Source organism: Pristis pectinata, chromosome 20 (genome assembly GCF_009764475.1).
Source record: "Pristis pectinata isolate sPriPec2 chromosome 20, sPriPec2.1.pri, whole genome shotgun sequence".
Lineage (NCBI taxonomy): Eukaryota > Metazoa > Chordata > Chondrichthyes > Rhinopristiformes > Pristidae > Pristis > Pristis pectinata.
In genome coordinates, this window is record NC_067424.1 from 1,440,433 (window position 1) to 1,461,442 (window position 21,010).

The following is a 21,010-nucleotide window of genomic DNA, read 5'->3' on the forward strand; positions in this document are numbered from 1 at the left end:
GTTTGTATAAAGGCCAGCCGTACAAGTGCCTTCCTGATTACTGGGCTCCACCTGTCCATGATGGTCCATAGTTTGGTGAGTGGTCTGGGGCAGGACACGACCTCAAGGTCCAGTGAGGTCCCAACAGTGCAACAAAGCCCCAGAGTGCAGGTGTGGAGCATTTACAGTGGAAGACAGAAACCATGCTGATTTAGGAAACATCTAGGAACAGAGGATCAGGATTTCCAAGTCAGGAAGCAGCTTACAGTAGCTAGCTGACTGATCCTAACAACAAGATGCCAGCATGAATATTCCAAGCACCATGTGACTTGGTGATTCATCCTCTTGCCTGTTTGATGAGAGAGAATGAAATCTGTACATTGCACAGCTCACTGCAACAACAGCTTCTGTTTCTGGGTGAATGGAACATAGTGAAATACCCCAAGGTGTTTGACAGAAGCCATGCTCCGTGAGAAATAGGAGCAGGACTGGGTCAGACCATGGCTGATTTCAACCAGTGCCATCTTCTTGCCCTTCTGGGAAAAGAATTCCAAAGACTTGCTGTTCTCTGAGTGAAGAAATTCCTCATCGTCTCAGTCCTGAATGGCCGTGATCCCTGGTTCCAGCCCTCAGCCAGGGAAACACCACCCCTGAATCCACCCAGTCAGCTCTCTGTTTGGTCACCTCTCATTATTGTTTGGATTATTCACAGACCCACCACTGATGAACCGGTCTAGGTAATCATCACTGTGCTCCCTATACGGCAAGTAGATCCTTTTTTGAAAAGGGAGACCAGAACTGTGCACAATCCTCCAGGTGCAATCTCACCAATCATCTCTGCTCTTGTACTCAGACCTTCTGGCAATAATCAGAAGTAGATATCATGGCACCTTGTGAAGATCCCCGTTAAGAAGTTAGCTCCAAGGAAGCTCTTAGAGGAGGGTGAGAGGTGGAGAGGATTTGGAGGAAATTCCAGAGCTGAGGACCCAGGCAGCTGAAGGCACCGCCACCAATGATGGAGCCATTAAGTTCAGGAATAAGGCAGCACAAAGAAATCTTTGCTCTGCACCCAACCTTTGGTGAACCCACCCCCCAACGGGTGGAGCAGGGGGCAATTTCACAACACTGATGGGAAAAATGTAAGGGAATCCAATGCCATATTCTCCAACAATGTGAGCAATGTTCTTTAGTTGTAAGCCCTCGTCATAGGTCACACCTTCAATGTCAAGTTGACAACCCCTTCTGCAGGCTCAGGCTTGGAGAATTCCATTCAATAAAACACTTTCTTGTCATTGCTTATTACAGAAGACTGTTCACTTCCGGGCCGAATTAGCAATGGGGGTGTTACCTACGAGTCCACTAACCTGAACAGTGTGGCCAGGTATTACTGTGACCCAGGGTAAGTACCCAGCACATCACCAGAGGACAGACACCACAAAGGACAGAGCTGACCCTTCTTCTCAGTGTTGGCCTTGGTATTTTCTCCGACCCTGGGGGCAGGGCTGTCTAACCCTGGGGGGAAAGGGTGCTGTCTGACCCTGGGGGTGGGGTGGGGTGGGAGGTGGCTGTATGACCCCAGGGGCAGGGCTGTCTGACCCTGGGGGGCGGAGGGTGATGTCTGACCCCAAGGGTGCGGCTGGAGACTGACCCCAAGGGTGGGGCTGTCTGACCCCGAGGGTGGGGCTGGAGACTGACCAGGCTACAGATCACTGAACGGACCGTTCTGCAGACCCATTCTACATTTCGGATCATAGATCAGACAGCAGGGAAATGCCTCTTCACACCACGGGTCCCTGGCACCATCAAGGACATACCTACAGATGTCCTGTTTTCTCCTCCTCTATCCCAAGGTGTCTTGGCTGCTCAGCTAAATACTTCTTACATAGTGTGGGGTCTCTGCCTCCTCCAAGCCCACAGGGAGTGGGCTCCACACCCCACCACCCCCACAGGGAGTGGGCTCCACACCAGACCACCCCCACAGGAAGTGGGCTCTGCACCCCACCACCCTCTTCTGAAGAAAATCTTCCTCAGATCCCTCTGAATCTCCTCTCTCTGATGCTAAACCTATACCTCCAGTCTTAGACGCCTCTGCTTTGGAGGAACTTTTCCTTCTATCTACCAAGGAGAAGAGACCCAGCCTCTCCAGCCTCTCCTCAAACCCTCCATCCCAGGCAACATCCTGGTGAACCTCCTCTGCACCCTCCTCAGTGCAATCAAGTCCTTCCTGTAGTGTGGTGACCAGAACTGAATGGAACAGCAGTTGTCATGGGGGAGCTTCAAATTATACATAGATTAGGAGAATCAAGTTGGTCGAGGCAGTCTTAAGGAGGACTTCACAGAATGCATCTGTGATAACTTCTTGAACAGCATGTTAGTGAACCTACAAGGGGAAAATGCTGTCTTAGATCTGGTCCTGTGCAATGAGACAGGTAAAATTAATGACCTTATAGTTAGGGATCCTCTTGGAAAAAGTGTTCACAGTATGATTGAATTTCTCATACAAATGGAGGGTGCAATAGTTCAATCTAAAACCAGTGTATTATGCCTAAACAAGGGATGAGGGAGGAGTTGGCCAGTGTCGACTGGGAACACAGGCTGTGCGCTGGGACAGTTGAGGAACAGTGGAAGACTTTCAAAGAGATTTTTCACGGTGCTCAACAAAAGTGTGTTCCAGTTAAAAGCAAGGACAGTAAGGGTGGGGAGAGCCAGCCGCAGATAACTGAGGAAATAAAGGAAGGCATCAAGCTAAAAGCTCATGCATACAAAGTCACCAAGAGTAGTGGGAAACTGGAAGATTGGGAAAACTTTAAAAAGCAACAAAGAACCTCTAAGCAAGCAACAAGGAAAGAGGAGATAGATTATGAAAGTAAACTAGCACAAAATATAAAAACAGATAGCAAAAGATGTTATAATTATATAAAGAGGGAAAAGGGTGGCTAAAGTGAATGTTTGTCCTTTGGAAGATGAGAAGGGGAAATTAATATTGGGTAATGTGGAAATGGCCGAGGCCTTGAACGACTATTTTGTGTCGGTCTTCATGGTGGAGGACACATCTAACTTGCCAAAGAGATGTTATGGATGCGATGGGAGGTGAGGACCTCAATACAATCAGTGTCACTGAAGAGGTAGTAATGAGCAAACTAGTGGACCTAAAGGTAGACAAGTCCCCTGGTCCTGATGGGATGCATCCCAGGGTACTGAAGGAATGGCGGAAGTTATAGTAGAGGTGTTTGTGATAATTTACCAAAATTCTCTGGACTCTGAGCAGGTCCCAGCAGATTGGAAGACAGCAAATGTCACGCCATTGTTTAAAAAATGATGTAGGCAAAAGGCAGGTAACTATAGGCCAGTTAGCTTAATGTCTGTATCCAGGAAAATGCTTGAAGCTATCCTTAAGGAAGAAATAGCGAGACATCTGGATAGAAGTGGTTCCATCAGGCAGACACAGCATGGATTCAGGAAGGGCAGGTCCTGTTTGACAAACTTACTGGAGTTCTTTGAGGATATAATGAGTGCAGTGGATAGAGGGGAACAGGTGGATGTTGTGTGCTTGGATTTCCAGAAGGTTTTTGATAAGGTGCCGCATAAAAGACTTATCCATAAGATAAGGATGCATGGAGTTGGGGGTAACTTATTAACATGGATAGAGGATTGGTTAACCAATAGAAGGAAGAGAGTTGGGATAAATGGGTGTTTCTCTGGTTGGCAATCAGTGGTGAGCGGGGTGCTGCAGGGGTTGATGCTGGGCGCACAACTGCTCACGATATACATTAACGATTTGGAAGAGGGGACCGAGTGTAGTGTGTCTAAGTTTGCTGATGACACTAAATTGAGTGGAAAACAAATTGTGCAGAGGATGTGGAGAGTCTGCAGAGACATATAGATAGGTTAAGTGAGTGGGCAAGGGTCTGGCAGATGGAGTACAATGTTGGCAAATGCGAGGTCATCCACTTTGGAAGGAAAAATAGAAGATCAGATAATTATTTAAATGGTGAAAGATTGCAGCATGCTGTTGTGCAGAGGGACTTGGGAGTGCTTGTGCATGAATCGCAAAAGGTTGGTTTGCAGGTGCAAAAGATTATCAAGAAGGTAAATGGAATGTTGGCCTTCATTGCTGGAGGGATTGAATTTAAGAGCAGGGAGGTTATGCTGCAACTGTACAGGGTACTGGTGAGGCTGCACCTGGAGTACTGCGTGCAGTTCTGGTCTCCTTACTTGAGGAAAGATGTACTGGCTTTGGACGTGGTGCAGAGGAGGTTCACCAGGTTGATTCTGGAGATGAGGGGGTTAGTCTGTGGGGAGAGATTGAGTTGCCTGGGACTATGCTCGCTGGAATTCAGATAAATGAGAGGGGATCTTACAGAAACATATAAAATTATGAAAGGGATAGGTAAGGTAGAGGCAGGAAGGTTGTTTCCACTGGTAGGTGAGACGAACTAGGGGACATAGCCTCAAGATTCAGGGGAGTAGATTAAGGACAGAGATGAGGAGAAACTGCTTTTCCCAGAGAGTAGTGAATCTGTGGAATTCTCTGCCCAGGGAAGCAGTAGAGGCTGCCTCATTAAATATAGTTAAGACGCAGTTAGATGGATTTTTGCACAGTAGGGGAACTAAGGGGAATTATGGGGAAAAGTCAGGAAGGTGGATCTGAGTCCACGGCCAGATCAGCCATGATCTCATTGAATGGCGGAGCAGGCTCGACGGGCCGGATGGCCTCCTCCTGCTCCTGTTTCTTATGTTCTAATGACCAGAACTGTACACAGTACTCCAGCTGAGGTCTGATCGATGTTTTATGTTGCTGTACCATAACCTCCCTGCTCTTATATTCTACGCCCCAGCTAACGAAGCCAAGAATCCTCTCTGCTTCCTTCACCACCTTCTCTGCCTGTGCTGCTACTTTCGGGAATCCTTGGATGTGTAACCAAGGTCCCTATGTTCCTCTGTACTTCCCAGGGTCCTACCATTCATTGTGGATAACCAAATCTTATCGGTCCTCCCAAAATGCATGACTTCATTTTTCAGGATTAAATTCCATCGACCATTTCTCTGCCAACCTCACTGACTGATCAGTATCATTGCCAGAACTGAAAGACTCAATATTAACACCTCACTCATTGTCATATCGTTTGTGAACTTACTGATCATACCTCTGACATTCACACCCAGGTCGTTAATCTGTACAACAATCAGCAGGGTCCCAGTGCTGAACCCTGTGGCACACTGCTGGTCACAGGCTTCCAATCACAAAACCAACTCTTGACCATCAGCCTTTGTCTCCTGACACCAAGCCAATTTTGGATCCAATTTGGCAAATTGCCCTAGATCCCATGGGCTTTAACCTCTGGACCATTCTCCCATGTGGGACCCTGTCAAGGACTGCACTCAGGTCCATGTAGACCGTCAACACATTTTGTCACTTTCCTGAAAGGTTCAATCAAATTGTTCGTACAGGCCTCCCCTTCACGAGGCTATGCTGACTATCTTTGATCAATCCCTGCCTCTCCAAATGTAGATTAATCCTGGCCCTCAGAATGTTTCCAATAATTTTCTAACCACTGATGATAGACTAACTGCAGTTCAGCCCAACTGGTCCATGCCAACCAAGATTCCCATCTAAGCCAGTCCCACTTGCCCACGTTTGGCCAATATCCCTCTAAACCTTTCCTATCCGTGTACCTGCCCAAGTGTCATTTAATGTTGTTAATGTACCTGCCTCAACCACTTCCTCTGGCAGCTCATTCCATATACTCACCACCATCTGGATGAAAAAGTTGCCCCTCAGATTCCTATTAAATCTCTCCCCTCTCACCTTAAACCTGTGCCCTCTAGTTCTTGATTCCCCAACCCTGGGAAAAAGACTGAGTGCATTCACCCTATCTATACCCCTCATGATTTTATACACCTCTATAAGGTCACTCCTCAGTCTCCTACGCTCCAATGAATAAAGTCCCAACCTGCCCAACCATAACTCAGTCCCTCCAGCCCAGGCAACTTCTCTTTCCAGTTTAATGGCATCTTTCCTATAGCAAGGCAACCAAAACCGAACATGATAGTCCAAATCTGGCCTCACCAATGTGCCAAGGAAAAGTGACTCCGGGAGCTGTGAAGGGAACAGTCCCTTTGGAATGCAGGAGGGAGAGGGTGGGGTGGATGGGACACCCTATCGTTGCTCCAACAGGGAGAAGTGGGCTTGGCAGCAGACATGGTTGAGGGTCCTGTTAAACCCTGATTTGGGAAAAATGAAGGCATTTTGGAAGCCCTGGTGGAGGGATAAGCACATCAGCCCCAGAAACCTGTAATGGATCTCAGGGTCCAGGTCCAACTGCCAGTGAGGGTGACAGACTGCTGGCCACAGTAACCATGACGAGGCAGTGGTGGTGGGATGTTTCAGGATGTTGTGAGGAAGAGAGGTGCAGGACAGAAATGGGCTTCGGTGCCCCTTAAAGGGGAATCAGAAGCCCGTGTGTTGGGCACCAGTGTGCAGGAAGGAAGGCTTCCCCTTCCTGGCAGCCTCTCCAGAATTAGTGTTCAATGTCAGAGGAATGTGTGGTCACACAATTCGACCTTTTCTCCCCAGTTTCATTGTGTTATTTGCAGGTACATGTTAAATGGCCCTTCGTCTCGGAAATGCGGTTACTTTGGCTGGTCTGGGAAGCCACCAAAGTGCATACGTAAGTCATGATCTCAAAATTAGGGTGGTCGACCAGCTTGGTGCTCCTAGAGGTAGATCCTACCTCACCCTGGGCTGCTCTGCACAAGTGTTACAGGGTTTGGCGACAATCAATTTCCTGGTGGTCACTCAGACAGCTCCACCTACACTAACAAGCCAAGAACGGGGTAGAATATGGTCAAAAGCTCCCTCCCTCCAGGTTCTCCAAATCCAGTCATTCTCTACAGGAATGTGAAGATCTTCTCTGGAAACAAAAGGGCCATTTACAGCCAGAATAATATTAATACAGTCAGTGACAAAATGTAAACAGAACTCATTAAACCAGAACTTACGGGAGCACATGGCCAGAAAGGGTTCTGGCAGATCACCCCTGTCCTGTGCAGGAGTCCTCATCTGGCAGATCACGTGTCCTGTGCAGGAAGCCACATCTGGCAGATCACCCCTGTCCTGTGCAGGATCCCACATCTGGCAGATCACCCCTGTCCTGTGCAGGAAGCCACATTGGCAGATCACCCCTGTCCTGTGCAGGATCCCACATCTGGCAGATCACCCCTGTCCTGTGCAGGATCCCACATCTGGCAGATCACCCCTGTCCTGTGCAGGATCCCACATCTGGCAGATCACCCCTGTCCTGTGCAGGATCCCACATCTGGCAGATCACACCTGTCCTGTGCAGGAGTCCACATCTGGCAGTTCCTCATTGCAGTGTGAAATACAGACCCAGATTGCAGAAACTAGCAAGTTTTCGGTCTGTCACATTTGGGCGGTCCTGGGCTCGTGGGGATTTCAGACAGGACATAAGCAGTCCTCAGTGGGAGATCAATTTACCTTAAACTCAATAGGCAGAGAGAAGCAAAAAGAAGGCAGGGCAGTACCGGATAAGTTCCTCCAGAAGTCCTTCAGGTCTCCAAACCAGCATTACCTCAGCTGGGAACTCGGACACAGACAGTGTCTGCAGCACAGCATCACCTTTCAGATAAACTGTCTTCAGTTCCACTGGCCATAAAGTGCCATTGCTGAAATGCAAGATTTCCTTCCTAGTCTCCTGGTGCATCAGCCTGAGAGGAAAGCTGAGGCAAGGCAGCAGCAGCTGCTGTAAACACTCCACCATACACCTCCCCTGGTCTCTCCATCCTCTCTACGACTTAACACATTTGTCTTCTCACTTCACCACTTTTAGTTTTATGCACTGAAAAATTGGCCCAATTTGCATCAGGTTCTATTGCACATAGAGAACATTTAGTGATGGTTGTGAAGGGTTTGTGTCCCTTTCTAACTGAAACCTGCTCATTGTGAAACCAGACCTGTCACTTTCATTGGCCATTGCCCTCCTGCTAGTTCCAGTTCCCCACCATTTGTCCCTCACACGATGATGCCAACAATGTGAGCACATCCTTTCGAACTATTCACAATGGGTCACATCTTAGAACCTTTGTCATTTATTCAGGATAAAGCCAGGAGTCCATCACGCAGTAAGTCCGAACTGTGTGGAAATTCAAGGAAAAGTGCATTCCCTGTAACGTTTGCTTTCAGAAGCTGATACTGACAGCATCAGTGAACCGTGGACCCAATGCTGGGGCTTGGAGCTACCCCAAACACAGGGCAGGTTTACATCTGCACTGTGGTCAGAAGGAGCTTCCTCAGGAGACCCATGGCTCAGGACCCCCTCCTACTCCCATTTGCCCCTCCCCACAGTTCTCTCTCCTAATCTCCATGGCAGGCACCTGCTGCCACCATTGGCAGATGTCAATGTGGAGTTAGTTCTCCTACATCCAATGATTCCTTAAATAAGGATGCTCTGATTTTTTGTGACATCCACTTTGCCACTACCACTGACCAGAGCATCATTTCAGCACACCAGAAATATTAACGTCCATTTTGTAGGCAGTGAAGTGTATTGGAGGTTGGTGGGTATTAGGAAGCTGGTCCTTGAACTTGTGAAGTGCAGGTTCCAGCTCAGAGCCTCGTCAGTTGTTTGAGGCTTAAAGGAAACGGACTTGAATGATGTGTTTCTGGAGAGAACAAAGCAGCAGAAATCTGCGTCTGATCCACACAAATGGCTCAAACTGGAGGAGTTGATGGAGGAAACAAACTGTGTTCCTTCTTGATCTGAGGAGCCAGTTCACTTTTAACTAGTCCTCCGTGTGGATTGAGTCAACAGTGAGAATTATCATCACTGCCGGGTCCACATCATTAACCAATGTCAAAGGTTAACAAGCACAATGTTTTAATCTGTGACCAGGTCAATGGTGCAATAATTTTCTCCAGAATGTACAGAGAACATAGTCCAGCGCAGGAACAGGCCCTTCGGCCCACTAACTCTGCACTGACCATGATGCCAATCTAACTAATCCCATCTCCCTGCACATGGTCCATACCCCTCCATCCCTGCCTGTTCATGTATCTCTCTAAATGCATCTTAAATGCCACTGTGTGTCTGCTTCCACCATCTCCCCACCAGCATGTGCCAGGCTGTGAAAAACCTGCCTTGTAAAATTCCTTTAAACTTTCCCCCTCTCACCTTAAAGCTGCGTCCTCTAGTACTTGACATTTTCAACCTGGGAAAAAGGCTCTGACTGCCTACCCTGTCTAAACCTCTATCAGGTCTCCCCTCAGCCTCTGACACTCCAGAGGAAACAACCCAAGTTTGTCCAACTCCTGCAGGGCTGTTTCTTGTCCATTATACATCGTGGTAAAAACTGAATTCGGTACTTCATGAAATCTGCCATTTTTCTTTCTTAGCAAAATCTTGTGGAAGTCCTGGAGACATTTTAAACGGGTGGTATGAGGCTTCAGACAATGTGTTTGGAGCCAGAGCTACGTTTCACTGTGACGAGGGGTAAGTGTGCTGTACATAGGCAATAAATATCATGGCATGCATTTGTCAGAAGCAGCAGCACTATAATCAAAGTTGTGGACACTAACAATCACTGGATTGTGAGGGCTGCAGAAGTTTCACCCCGTGTTAGTTAGCACAACCCAGAGTTTGAGGTGCCCTTTGGTCCCAATATCATTCCATGGGATTTGTACAACAATCTCCCACTCTGTACAGGGTCACAACAATTGAGTTAATGCCTGATTCTCCCATTTGAACTGATAGTCGCAGTTCCTTTGTCCAATATGATGAGCACCAAAGAGTGCAATTTACGTCTAAAAATATAATGTGCAGTCACATGAACTGTACTTTGGTACAACTTGACATTTGGTAAATTGGTAAATTGGTTTATTATTGTCACTTGTACCAAGGTCAAGTGAAAAACTTGTCTTGCATACCAATCATACAGATCAATTCATTACACAGTACATTGAGGTAGTACAAGGGAAAACGCCAACAGAATGCAGAGTAAAGTGTCACAGCTACAGAGAAAGTGCAGTGCAGGCAGACAATAAGGTGCAAGGTCATAACAAGGTTGATTGTGAGTTCAAGAGTCCATCTTATCGTACAAGAGGTCTGTTCAGAAGTCTTATAACAGCAGGATAGAAGCTGTCCTTGAGCCTGGTGGTACGTGCTTTCAGGCTTTTGTATCTTCTGTCCAATGGAGAGGGGAGAAGAGAGAATGTCCGGGGTGGGTGGGGTCTTTGATTGTGCTGGCTGCTTTACCGAGGCAGCAAGAAGTATAGACACGGAGTCCATGGAGGGGAGACTGGTTTCCGTGATGCACCAGGCTGTGTCCAAAACTCTCTGCAGTTTCTTGCCATCCTGGGCAGAGCTGTGATGCATCCGGATAGGATGCTTTCTCTGGTGAATTGATAAAAATTGGTGAGGGTCGACAGGGACATGCCGAATTTCTTCAGCCTCCTGAGGAAGACATTTATTGATGAAAGGCAATTTCCTCGATAAAAATCCTTGCCATTTATCAGCCCAGCCCTGAATGTTGTGCAGTCAGTAAATGTACGATGAAAGACCCACCTTCCGTTGAGAAATCCCACCCCATCACTGGGAAGCTGAGTTACTAACCTGCCACCTGGAGCCCAGGAGGGGTGGGTATCGTTCTGCCGACCCCACATTACAGGACCAGCCCAACACCTCACCAGCACACTCCACATCCAAACCTCCTGCATCCTTGAACATAGAAGAAGCAAGAACTGAGACTGAAGGCCAGATCAAGGCAAGGAATGAAGGGAGCATGAACATTAACTGTGCCCTGCCCTGGGGCCAGCTTCAGGCATTGTATACTAGACTCTGGTATCAGCCTGGGCAGTGGCTCTCATCCCTGCCCATTAGACCACAAGACATACTGTCTGTCCCCAGAGACTCTGAATTGTGTTAGACGTAAGGTGGCTTCTTCCTTTAAGCTGCGGGGTTTGTGGGAAAATCTACTTTGGTTAAGATTCCTAGCTGCAAGTTAGTTGGAGGGCCCGTCAAAGTTTGTGTCTGAGTCTCCCTCCCTCCCTTCCTGCTCTGTCTGTCATCCAGCTCACTAGCTGACAGTAGGTGGCTCTTGTTAACATGGTTGTGTTTCTGTCCAGGTTCAAGATGATTGGTAAAAATTACAGGATGTGTGAACCTGAGGGCTGGTCAGGACAAGTCCCGACGTGTGAGCGTAAGTTACACTTGACCGCTCTTGGATAAACACTGGGCCTGATTGTAATCATGAGAATATTACTTCTGTTGCTGGGGGTTGTCAATGATACCTGGAGAGCTGTCCTACAAATGCACAGTATTATGATTATGGTAAGAATACAGTTCAAATCTGGAGACCTTGTCTATAAATTTGTAGACACCACCATAGGGGAACTTCAGTTGCTGATGAAATCAATCTCATCAGTGATGGTGAGCTTGAAGCTACCAAATTTTGTAAACCCATCTGGCCCACTAATATACTTTAGTATAGGGTACCTTCCAGTCTGGCCTATGTGTGACTTCAGAACCACAGAAGAGCCGCTCTCTGAAACTGCCCAACAAACCCCTGCCACCCTCAGCACAGAGACTGCAGCAGCTGAACAAAGTGACTCATCCCCACCATGCCATTGGTAAGGATGGGGAATACAAGTCCAGATGAAGGGTCTCGACCTGAAATGTCAACTGTCCATTTCCCTCCAATAGATGCTGCCTGACACACTGAGTTCCTTCAGCATTTTGTGTGTTGCTCCAGATTTCCAGCATCTGCAGTGTCCTGTATCACCTGGACAATATCAATATTGGCTTTCCAAGTAACACCTGCAACACTTGAATTGCCAATTCAAGTGCTCATCTAGATACTGTTGTGAGAGTGTCTGCCTCCACCACCCCCTCAGGCAATGCGTTCCAGATTCCAACCCCCCTCTGAGGGAGAAAATTCTTCCCTAGATCCCCTGTAAACTCCTTACCCCAGCCCTGTGCTCTCTCACTTTAGACCCCTCTCCAATGGGGCTACTCTCTGCCCTACCTGTACACAAAACACTGTGGCATTCATAGTCCTCTCGTCCACTTGAGCCCCAACATGCAGCCAGCGATGTCACTTGGTGGGACATGCGGAAGGAGGTTTTATTTCCAAAGTGTCCCATCACTTGCCCTCTTTAGGTTACTGACAGTGGCTGACTTCGACATGGAAAGGACACCAGACCACCTCTGCGCACTGCCTGTTACACTGTGGTGAGGTAGGCAGGTCCCCAGTGCTGAGATGGACATGAGCTTCTGTAATGCAGGACAGTGAGTGGGGTGACCCACCCCCTGCTCTCTGCAGCTCAGAGTGTCATCCACCAGAGACATGAGGCAGTTCTAGGCAGGGTCAAGGGGTGGCCACAGTCAACCTTCCACTGCCGACTTCTTCCCTAGTTCCTCACCCAAAGAGTTCAGGATCTGATGATCTCTCCCAGACATTGAACTCAATTCATTCATTTCCAGCTGTCAAATGTGTTGATCTTCCACCAATCAAAAATGGAAAGACGCCACCTCCATCTAACGGCGAGTTCTGGGAATACGGAGCGCTGGCCAAGTTTTCCTGTCTTGGAGACTACTCGTTGATTGGTGCAGAGATGATTTATTGTTTAGCATCTGGCAACTGGAGCCACGATCCACCGACATGCAGAGGTGATCAGAACTCATTCCAACTTCTCTTGCCATTGGCTGTTTCCTAGCCTATAAAAACACTTAAATGATTTAAAACATTAAAGGAAAGCAAACTAATTTTGAAAAGTAACGTGCCTTCTTCTTCCTTTGCAATCCAAACCCTACAGCCCCAGCGACTGCAGCTGCTGCAGCGCAGGGCTGGGTAGTTGATGGTCGGCATGGAGCTGGTGGCTGAAGTTTCCATGTTGTACCTCCCCGTGGCCCACTGATCAGAACGACGGGTAACAGGGAAGCTGTTACTTTTTTAAATTGTTTCACTTCAATGTTTTTAATTGTTTGTAAGTGTATTTTTAGCTAATATTATTTTTCTTCATGTTTAATCAATTATACTTTTTAAGATATCTACATCATTCTTAACAGTTTTTGATTGGTTGACCATTTAAAGTGTATTAAAATTTTACAGTCATCATATCTGGGGTGTAGCTTGCCAACTGTCAAGGGTGTATCGGGGATAGAGTCTCCCGACACAGCTGTCTGAGGTCCACGCTGGTGAGCTTGGGATGTGAGGGTCCGTAAGATTGACTGGCAGGATCCAGCCTGGTGTTGCCCACGAGAACAATGGAGATCCAAGTTGTAGTTTACCCACTTCATGAGACTCCACACTAAACTGGCATCTGGTGCAATTGCTCAAAGAGGATGAGAAGCTCTTACATTGATTCAGGTCACTTTATTGTCATATACACCAGGGTGCACTGAAATACCTCGCTCGCGTGAAGCTCCCGGAGTAAACAGTGTACGTGGTGATAATAAACACAATGATAAGTGCAAAACAACAGAATAGTGTGAAGACATCAGTGCAAACTGAGGTAGTGCAAAATGAATGCTGAAGTGACAACAAGGCAAGAGGTGGAGTCCGAGAAGGCGGCAGCACCACCAGGAAGGGGATGTGAGAGAGGGGACTGGTTCAGGAGTTTGACAGCAGTGGGGAGAAGCTGTTCTTGAGCCTGGTCAATGGGCTTTGGTCAGTCTGAGCACCTCCTGCCCATGCAACCTTCCTGCTCTGTCCCCCCCTCCCCCCCCACTCACTGTCTGGCCGTTAAGCGGCACCTCACATTGAACAAGTATCCCTGTCCTATTGGCACGACTGAAGACTGGCTGGCTAACAGGAAACACAAGAGGTGCAGTAAATGGATCTTCTTCTGGTTGGCAAGATGTAAGGGATGTTGTGCTGCAGGGATCAGAGCTGATGCAAATTTTACAGGTTTTGTAATGACGGGGGAGTCACTGAAGGGCTGGTTGCTAAGTATGAAGAGGACACAAGGTTCCGAGGGATATCGGTCAGCTGTCTGAGTGGGCAAACATCTGGAAAATCTGGCACATCTGGCACAAAATCTGGCACAAACATCTGGAAAATCTGGCACAAAATTAAGGGATTGTCAGAGACAAGAGGAATTTTTTTCCCCAGATGGTCATAAGTCTTTGCAACTGTCTTCCTCAAAGGGCAGTGGAATCTCTGAATATCTTTAAGCAGAGGTAGACAGAAATAATGCAGAAAGTGGGGGGGGGGGGTGTGGAGGTAACTGTGGGGGGATGAGTGCACGGCTGAGGTTAAGGACAGCTTCTACCCCACTGTGATAAGACTATTGAACGGTTCCCTTATACGATGAGATGGACTCTGACCTCATGATCTACCTTGTTGTGACCTTGCACCTTATTGCACTGCACTTTCTCTGTAGCTGTGACACTTTACTCTGTACTGTTATTGTTTTTACCTGTACTACATCAATGCACTCCTAACAAAGTTACTACTAACTCAGTGTAACTGCACTGTGTAATGAATCGACCTGTACGATCGGTTTGTAAGACAAGCTTTTCACTGTAGCTCGGTACAAATGACAATAATAAACCAATACCAATACCAATACAATCAGATCTTACTCAATGACAGAGCAGGTCTGAAGGTGCATTTGGCGTATTCCTGTTCCTAATCTGCATATGCTTTAGCTCCGCCCCAGGTACACGGTAGGCATCTGAAGGCAGTGCACAGAGAGTGTGAGCCACACGACCCCCTGGGGGACCCTTGGATGGATACAAGCCTCAATCCCAGATGTTGTTATTTAATGGAAAGAGGGGAATCCACAGCCTGGTCCTTCACAGTGTCGCCTCCTTGCTTGTATAACCCGGTCTATCTACATATTTGATGAAATGTCAGACTTCCTTTTAATAGTCTGTGTACCAGTATCAGGAAGGGGAAAGACGTGTAATTTTACAAACCCATCACTGCCAGGTGAGACTAATGCAATGTTTTCTGGGCAGATGTTCGTTGTACTAAGCCACCAACTCCCAAAAATAGCCGCAGCATATCGAAACCTGCATACTTCTTCAAGTACGGTGAGACAATCGTGTACGAATGTGATGCTGGTTTTGGAATGATGGGCAGCGGTGTAATCAAATGCACTGAGAACAGTGAGTTCCAGCCTGCTCCACCCACCTGCAACTTAAGTGAGTAACCATTTTCCAAAGTTCATGATAAAACCCAAATGATATATATGAAAAGGTTTTGATTTTGCAGAAAATGAACGATGACGGAGTGAGCAGCACTGTAGCACAGCGGGTAGAGCCGCTGCCTCACAGCACCAGGGACCAGGGTTCAAACCTGATTTCAGGCACTGTCTGTGTGCAGTTTGCACACTCTCCCTGTGACCGTGTGGGATTCCCCCGGGTGCTCCAGTTCCCTCCCACATCCCAACAATGTGCAAGTTTGTAGGTTAATTGGCTGCTCTAAGTTCCCCTCAGTGAGGGGTAGAATCAGGGGGAGTCAGTCATAGAGTCATACAACACAGAACAGGCCCTTCGGCCCACCATGTCTGTGCCGACCATGATGCCAATTTAAACTAATCCCTTCTGTTTGTGCACACAGTCTGTATCCCTCTGCTCCCTGCCTATTCATGTGCTGGTCTAAACACATCTTAAATGTTGCTTTCACATCTGCCTCCACCACCACCCCTGGCAGCCCGTTCCAGGCACCCACCGCTCTCTGTGTGAACAAACTTGCCTCACACATCTCCTTTGAACTTGCCACCTTAAATGCATGTCCTCTAATATTTGACATTTTTACCCTGGGAAAAAGATTCTGACTGTCTACTCTATCTATGCTTCTCGTAATTTTATAGACTTCTCTCAGCCTCTGACATTTCCGAGAAGACAACCCAAGTTTGTCCAACCTCTCCTTATAGCTCATGCCCTCTAATCCAGGCAGCATCCTGGTGAACCTCTTCTGCGCCCTCTCCACAGTCTCCACATCCTTCCTGTGATGAGGTGACCAGAACAGCACACAATACATAGAACATAGAACATAGAACAATTATAGCACAATTCAGGCCCTTCGGCCCACAAAACTGTGCCGAACATGTCCCTACCCTAGAAATTACTAGGCTTACCCATAGCCCTCTATTTTACTCAGCTCCATGTACCTATCTAACAGTCTCTTGAAAGACCCTATCGTATCAGCCTCCACCACCGTTCCCGGCAGCCCATTCCACACACTCACCACTCTCTGAGTAAAAAACATACCCCTGACATCTCCTCTGTACCTACTCCCCAGCACCTTAAACTTATGTCCTCTTGTGGCCACCAATTCAGCCCTGGGGAAAAGCCTCTGACGATCTACCCTATCAATACCTCTCAGCATCTTAATACACCTCAATCAGGTCCCCCCTCATCCTCCAAGGAGAAAAGGCCGAGTTCCCTCAACCTGCTTTCATAAGGCATGCTCTGCATCCCAGGTAGCATCCTTGTAGATCTCCTCTGCACCCTCTCTATGGCTTCCACATCTTTCCTGTAGTGAGGCAACCAGAACTGAGCACAATACTCCCAAGTGGGGTCTGACCAGGGACCTATATAGCTGCAACAATACCTCACGGCTCCTAAATTCAATTCCCCGATTGATGAAGGACAATACACCATATGCCTTCTTAACCACAGAGTCAACCTGTGCAGCTGCTTTGAGCGTCCTATGGACTCGGACCCCAAGATCCCTCTGATCCTCCACACTGTCAAGAGTCCTACCATTAATACTATATTCCGCCAACATATTTGACCTACCAAAATGAACCACTTCACACTTATCTGGGTTGAACTGCATCTGCCACTTCTCAGCCCAACTCTGCATCCTATCTATGTCCCTCTGTAACCTCTGACAGCCCTCCAAACTATTCACAACACCCCCCACCTTCGTGTCATCTGCAAACTTACTAACCCACCCCTCCATTTACTCATCCAGGTAGTTTATAAAAATCACAAATTGTAAGGGTCCCAGTACAGATCCCTGGGGTACACCACTGGTCACCGACCTCCACTCAGAATACAACCCTTCAACAACCATTTTTTGCCTTCTGTGGGACAGCCAGTTCTGGATCCACACTGCAATGTCCCCTTGGATCCCATGTCTCCTCACCTTCTCCATAAGCCTCGAATGGGGTACCTTATCAAACACCTCGCTGAAATCCATATACACTACATCTACTACTCTCCCTGCATCGATGTGCTTAGTCACATCCTCAAAAAATTCAAACAGGCTCATAAGGCAGGACCTGCCCTTGACAAAGCCACGTTGACTATTCCTAATCATATTATACCTCTCCAAATGTTCATAAATCCTGCATCTCAGGATCTTCTCCATCAGCTTACCAACCACTGAGGTCTATACTTCCCTGGGCTACCCCTACTCCCCTTCTTGAATAAGGGAACAACATCCACAACCCTCCAGTCTTCCGGAACCCCTCCTGTCTCCATGGACAACACAAAGATCATCATCAGAGGCTCTGCAATCTCCTCCCTCGCCTCCCACAGCAACCTGGGGTACATCTCATCCCGTCCTGGCAACTTATCTAACTTGATGCTTTCCAAAAGTTTCAGCACCACCTCTTTTCTAATATCTACATGCTCAAGATTTTCAGGCTGCCGCATGTCCCCACTACAATCCCCTAGATCCTTTTCCGTAGTGGATACTGACGTAAAGTATTCATTAAGTACCTCCATTATTTCTTCCGGATGGAAACATACAACATGGAAACATGTACATGGAAACATACAACTGTTACACAGATACAGGGATGAGTTGTCTGGAACCAGGAGTCACAGTCTCACAGTAAGGGCCGGCTGTACAGGACAGAGATGGAAAGAAATTTCTTCACCCAGAGTGTGGTGAGTCTTTGGAATTCTCTACCCAAGATGGTTCTGGAAGCTCAGTCACTATTCATAACAGAAATTGAAGAATTTTTGAATATTGAGAAAAGGGTCTAGAGAGTGCAGATTCTGAGGAAAAGGTCACTCTGTTGAGCACAAGTAGCTGAAAGCCCTGCTCCCGCTCCTCTTTCTGATGCTTCTACGTTTTACTGTTCTCACTCTCAAATGGGAGAGCTGATATATTTTGCCCAGGTATAATTCTCTTACCAACTGAGATTATTGTACTGTCATCTTGGCAGCCGGATGCTACCGACCCGAGCACATTGTGAATGGACGGATCGTGAATGAGAAGCCAGTATACACACAGCATGAGACCGTCAGGTATATCTGCAGAGATGGCTATAAACTGACTGGCAGTGAAACCCTTTCTTGTAAGGGGAATGATACTTTTGACCATCACCCACCTTCCTGCAACAGCAGTAAGTATGCATTTTATAACATTTTTACTTTGTGGATGAAAACTACAACACTCTGTCCTCAAGCTGTTTGTTATGCAGAACAAATGCAACATATTTAGGAAATGTGTGTGGGAGATGTTCACTCGATGAAGTTCTGATTACAGAAACACGCCTCCAAAGATTCATCAACCAACTCTCCATAACACTTTAGATGTATTCAGAACTATTACGTTTGGAAATTCAATTACATAACATGCTTCCAGCATGATACATTTGAAAAACAATTCATTCCCGGAGGGAAGTTTTGGGTTGATTTTACACCATTCCAGGAATTTTGCCTGGTTCCTTGGGACATGAATGAACCTTACACCCCATCACAAATGACAGCACAGAAATTGTGTCCATGCCTCCTGCAGCAGATTTCCACTCCCCAGTACTTGATGTCCAGCCCCACAGGTCGTTCTTCAAGTACTGTCCCAAATACTTGTTGATGAGCATCTCTGCCTCCACCACGTTATCAAGCAGCGAGTTCCAGACCCTCACCGTCCTCAGTTCACCCCTAAACCTGCCACCAGAACCTACATCCTTTGGTTGTAGAGAGAAGAGGACAGAGGGGGAACAGGTTACATGAAACTGGAGAATTCAATGTTCGTGCCATCGGGGTGTAGACAACGCAGGCAGAATATGAGGGACTCTTCCACTAGTTTGTGGTCAGCCTCACCCCGGCAGTGGAGGAGGCCGAGGACAGAGGTCGGTGTGGGAATGGGGAGGGGATGGAAATTACAATGCCATGTAGCTACCTAGACTACACCTCCTCCCATCCTGTCCTTCATAAGGACGCCATCCCTTTCTCTTAGTTTCTCCGACTCCACCACATCTGTTCTCGAGATGAAGCCCGCTCCAGGACACCTGAGATGTCCTTTTCCAGGAAACAGCCTCCCCCCACTGTCGTCAAAGGACACCTCCTCCATTTCCCGGACTTCTGCTCTCACCACACGTCGCCCCGGACAGAGCAGGATTCAAGCTCCCCCAGTCCTCGCTTTTCACCCCACCGGCCTCCGCATCCAGATTAATGTTCCTCGAAATTTCTGCCAGCTACAACTTGATCCCACCACCTTCCCAGCCCTTTCTGCAAGGATCATTCTCTCTGTGAGTCCCTGGTTTGCTCATCCCTCCCCCTCCCCAGGCATTTTCCACTGCAACCTGAGGGGGTTTATCCCCAGTCCCCACACCTCCTCTCTCACCACCACCCAGGGACATAACCAGCCCTCCCAGGTGAGGCAGGCATTCACCGGCACCTCCTCCAACCTGCCCTACTGCACTGGAAGCTCCCACTGTGGCTGAAGGGCCTGTTCCTCTGCTGTACTGTTGTACTACACCCTGGTTAACAAAGGGTATTGAAGGTTTGATCAGTGAAATGAAGGAATGTCTGTCAGGTACAGGAAATTGTTATCAAACAAGTCACTTGAGGCTTACAGGGGATATAAGAGAAAACAAGAGAAATTAGGAGGGTAAAAAAGGGACGATGAAATGACCTTGATAAGTAGAATTAAGGAGAATCCTAAAACCTTTCATAAGTAAATTAGCTTAATTAGTTTGGCACAACATTGTGGGCCGAAGGACCTGTCCATGTGCTGTACTGTTCTATGTTCTATGTTCTAAATGAACAGGGATTATTTTGTAACTGTACCAGTGCTACCCACCACCCCGAGTGAAGACTAATCTGTTCCTTTTCTGCAGTTACTTGTCGTCTACCCGCACATTTACCAAATGGATACATTAAACCATATAAAGCCTTCTATAGATATGGAGATCATCTCAGTTTCGGCTGTAATCCTGGATATAAACTGGTGGGCAACAGAGAGAGTGTGTGTGTAGGTGAAGACAACTTCAGCAATCCCCTACCCACCTGTAAGAAAGGTAAGGATCCGCGACTGGTCTAATGACAGAAGGAAAGGTAAATGCTCCCTGGAGCTGAAGTTGCCAGGTCACAATGAGGTTGAACAGTCCCTCCCACCTCCCTGAGGCACAGGCACCTGCATGGCTGGGCTGGGCCTCTACAGGATGGGCTGGACTGGGATGGACTGGGGTTGGGTTGGGCTGGTAAGAGTAGGTAGGGAGACTGTGAAACGTGAGAGGGTTGCTAGGGTAACTGCATAATGCCAGCAGCCTCACAGGTGTGGACCAGCCAGTGGGATGGTGATGTTGTGACAACCATCGAAGTGGTTGAGGGAAGGGCAGGACTGGCAGCTCAGTGCTCCGGGGTATCCATGTGATCTCACTTTATGGACCAGCCTACCATGCAGTACCTTGTCAAAGGCCTTGCTAAAGTCCACATAGGCGGTGTCTACCACACTTCCCTTATCTATCTTCTTGGTCATCTCTTCCAAAAACCCAATCGAATTCTTGAGACACAATTTCCCACAGACAAAGCTGTGCTGACTGTCCCTAATCAGGCCTTGCCTTCCCAAATGCACGTAGTTCTTATCACCCAGAATCCCCTCCAAAAATACATGCACAACCCACGTTGGGCTCACCGCCTGTACTTCCCAGGCTCTTCCTTGCAGCCTTTCTTAAGTAAAGCAATTAACATAAGGCACCATCCAGTCTTCCAGCGCTTCGACAGTCGCTACCAATGATACAAATATTATCCCACAATTTATTTCCCGAGCGTCCCACAATGTCCTGCCATACACGGTCAGGCCCCCCAGGATTTATCTCCCT

The 21,010-nt window shown here is 47.6% G+C and overlaps 1 protein-coding gene across 1 annotated transcript in view; it reads left to right on the top strand.

Annotated features, from left to right (window-relative positions):
• LOC127580815 (sushi, von Willebrand factor type A, EGF and pentraxin domain-containing protein 1-like) overlaps window positions 1–21,010 on the top strand; it is a 28,329-nt gene that overhangs the window by 3,773 nt on the left and 3,546 nt on the right. The window contains exons 2-9 of the mRNA XM_052034728.1: window positions 1,285–1,378; window positions 6,577–6,650; window positions 9,392–9,488; window positions 11,120–11,193; window positions 12,477–12,662; window positions 14,958–15,143; window positions 18,128–18,307; window positions 20,027–20,206. Of these exons, the coding sequence (XP_051890688.1) occupies window positions 1,285–1,378; window positions 6,577–6,650; window positions 9,392–9,488; window positions 11,120–11,193; window positions 12,477–12,662; window positions 14,958–15,143; window positions 18,128–18,307; window positions 20,027–20,206 (1,071 nt within the window). The remainder of the gene's footprint in view (window positions 1–1,284; window positions 1,379–6,576; window positions 6,651–9,391; window positions 9,489–11,119; window positions 11,194–12,476; window positions 12,663–14,957; window positions 15,144–18,127; window positions 18,308–20,026; window positions 20,207–21,010) is intronic.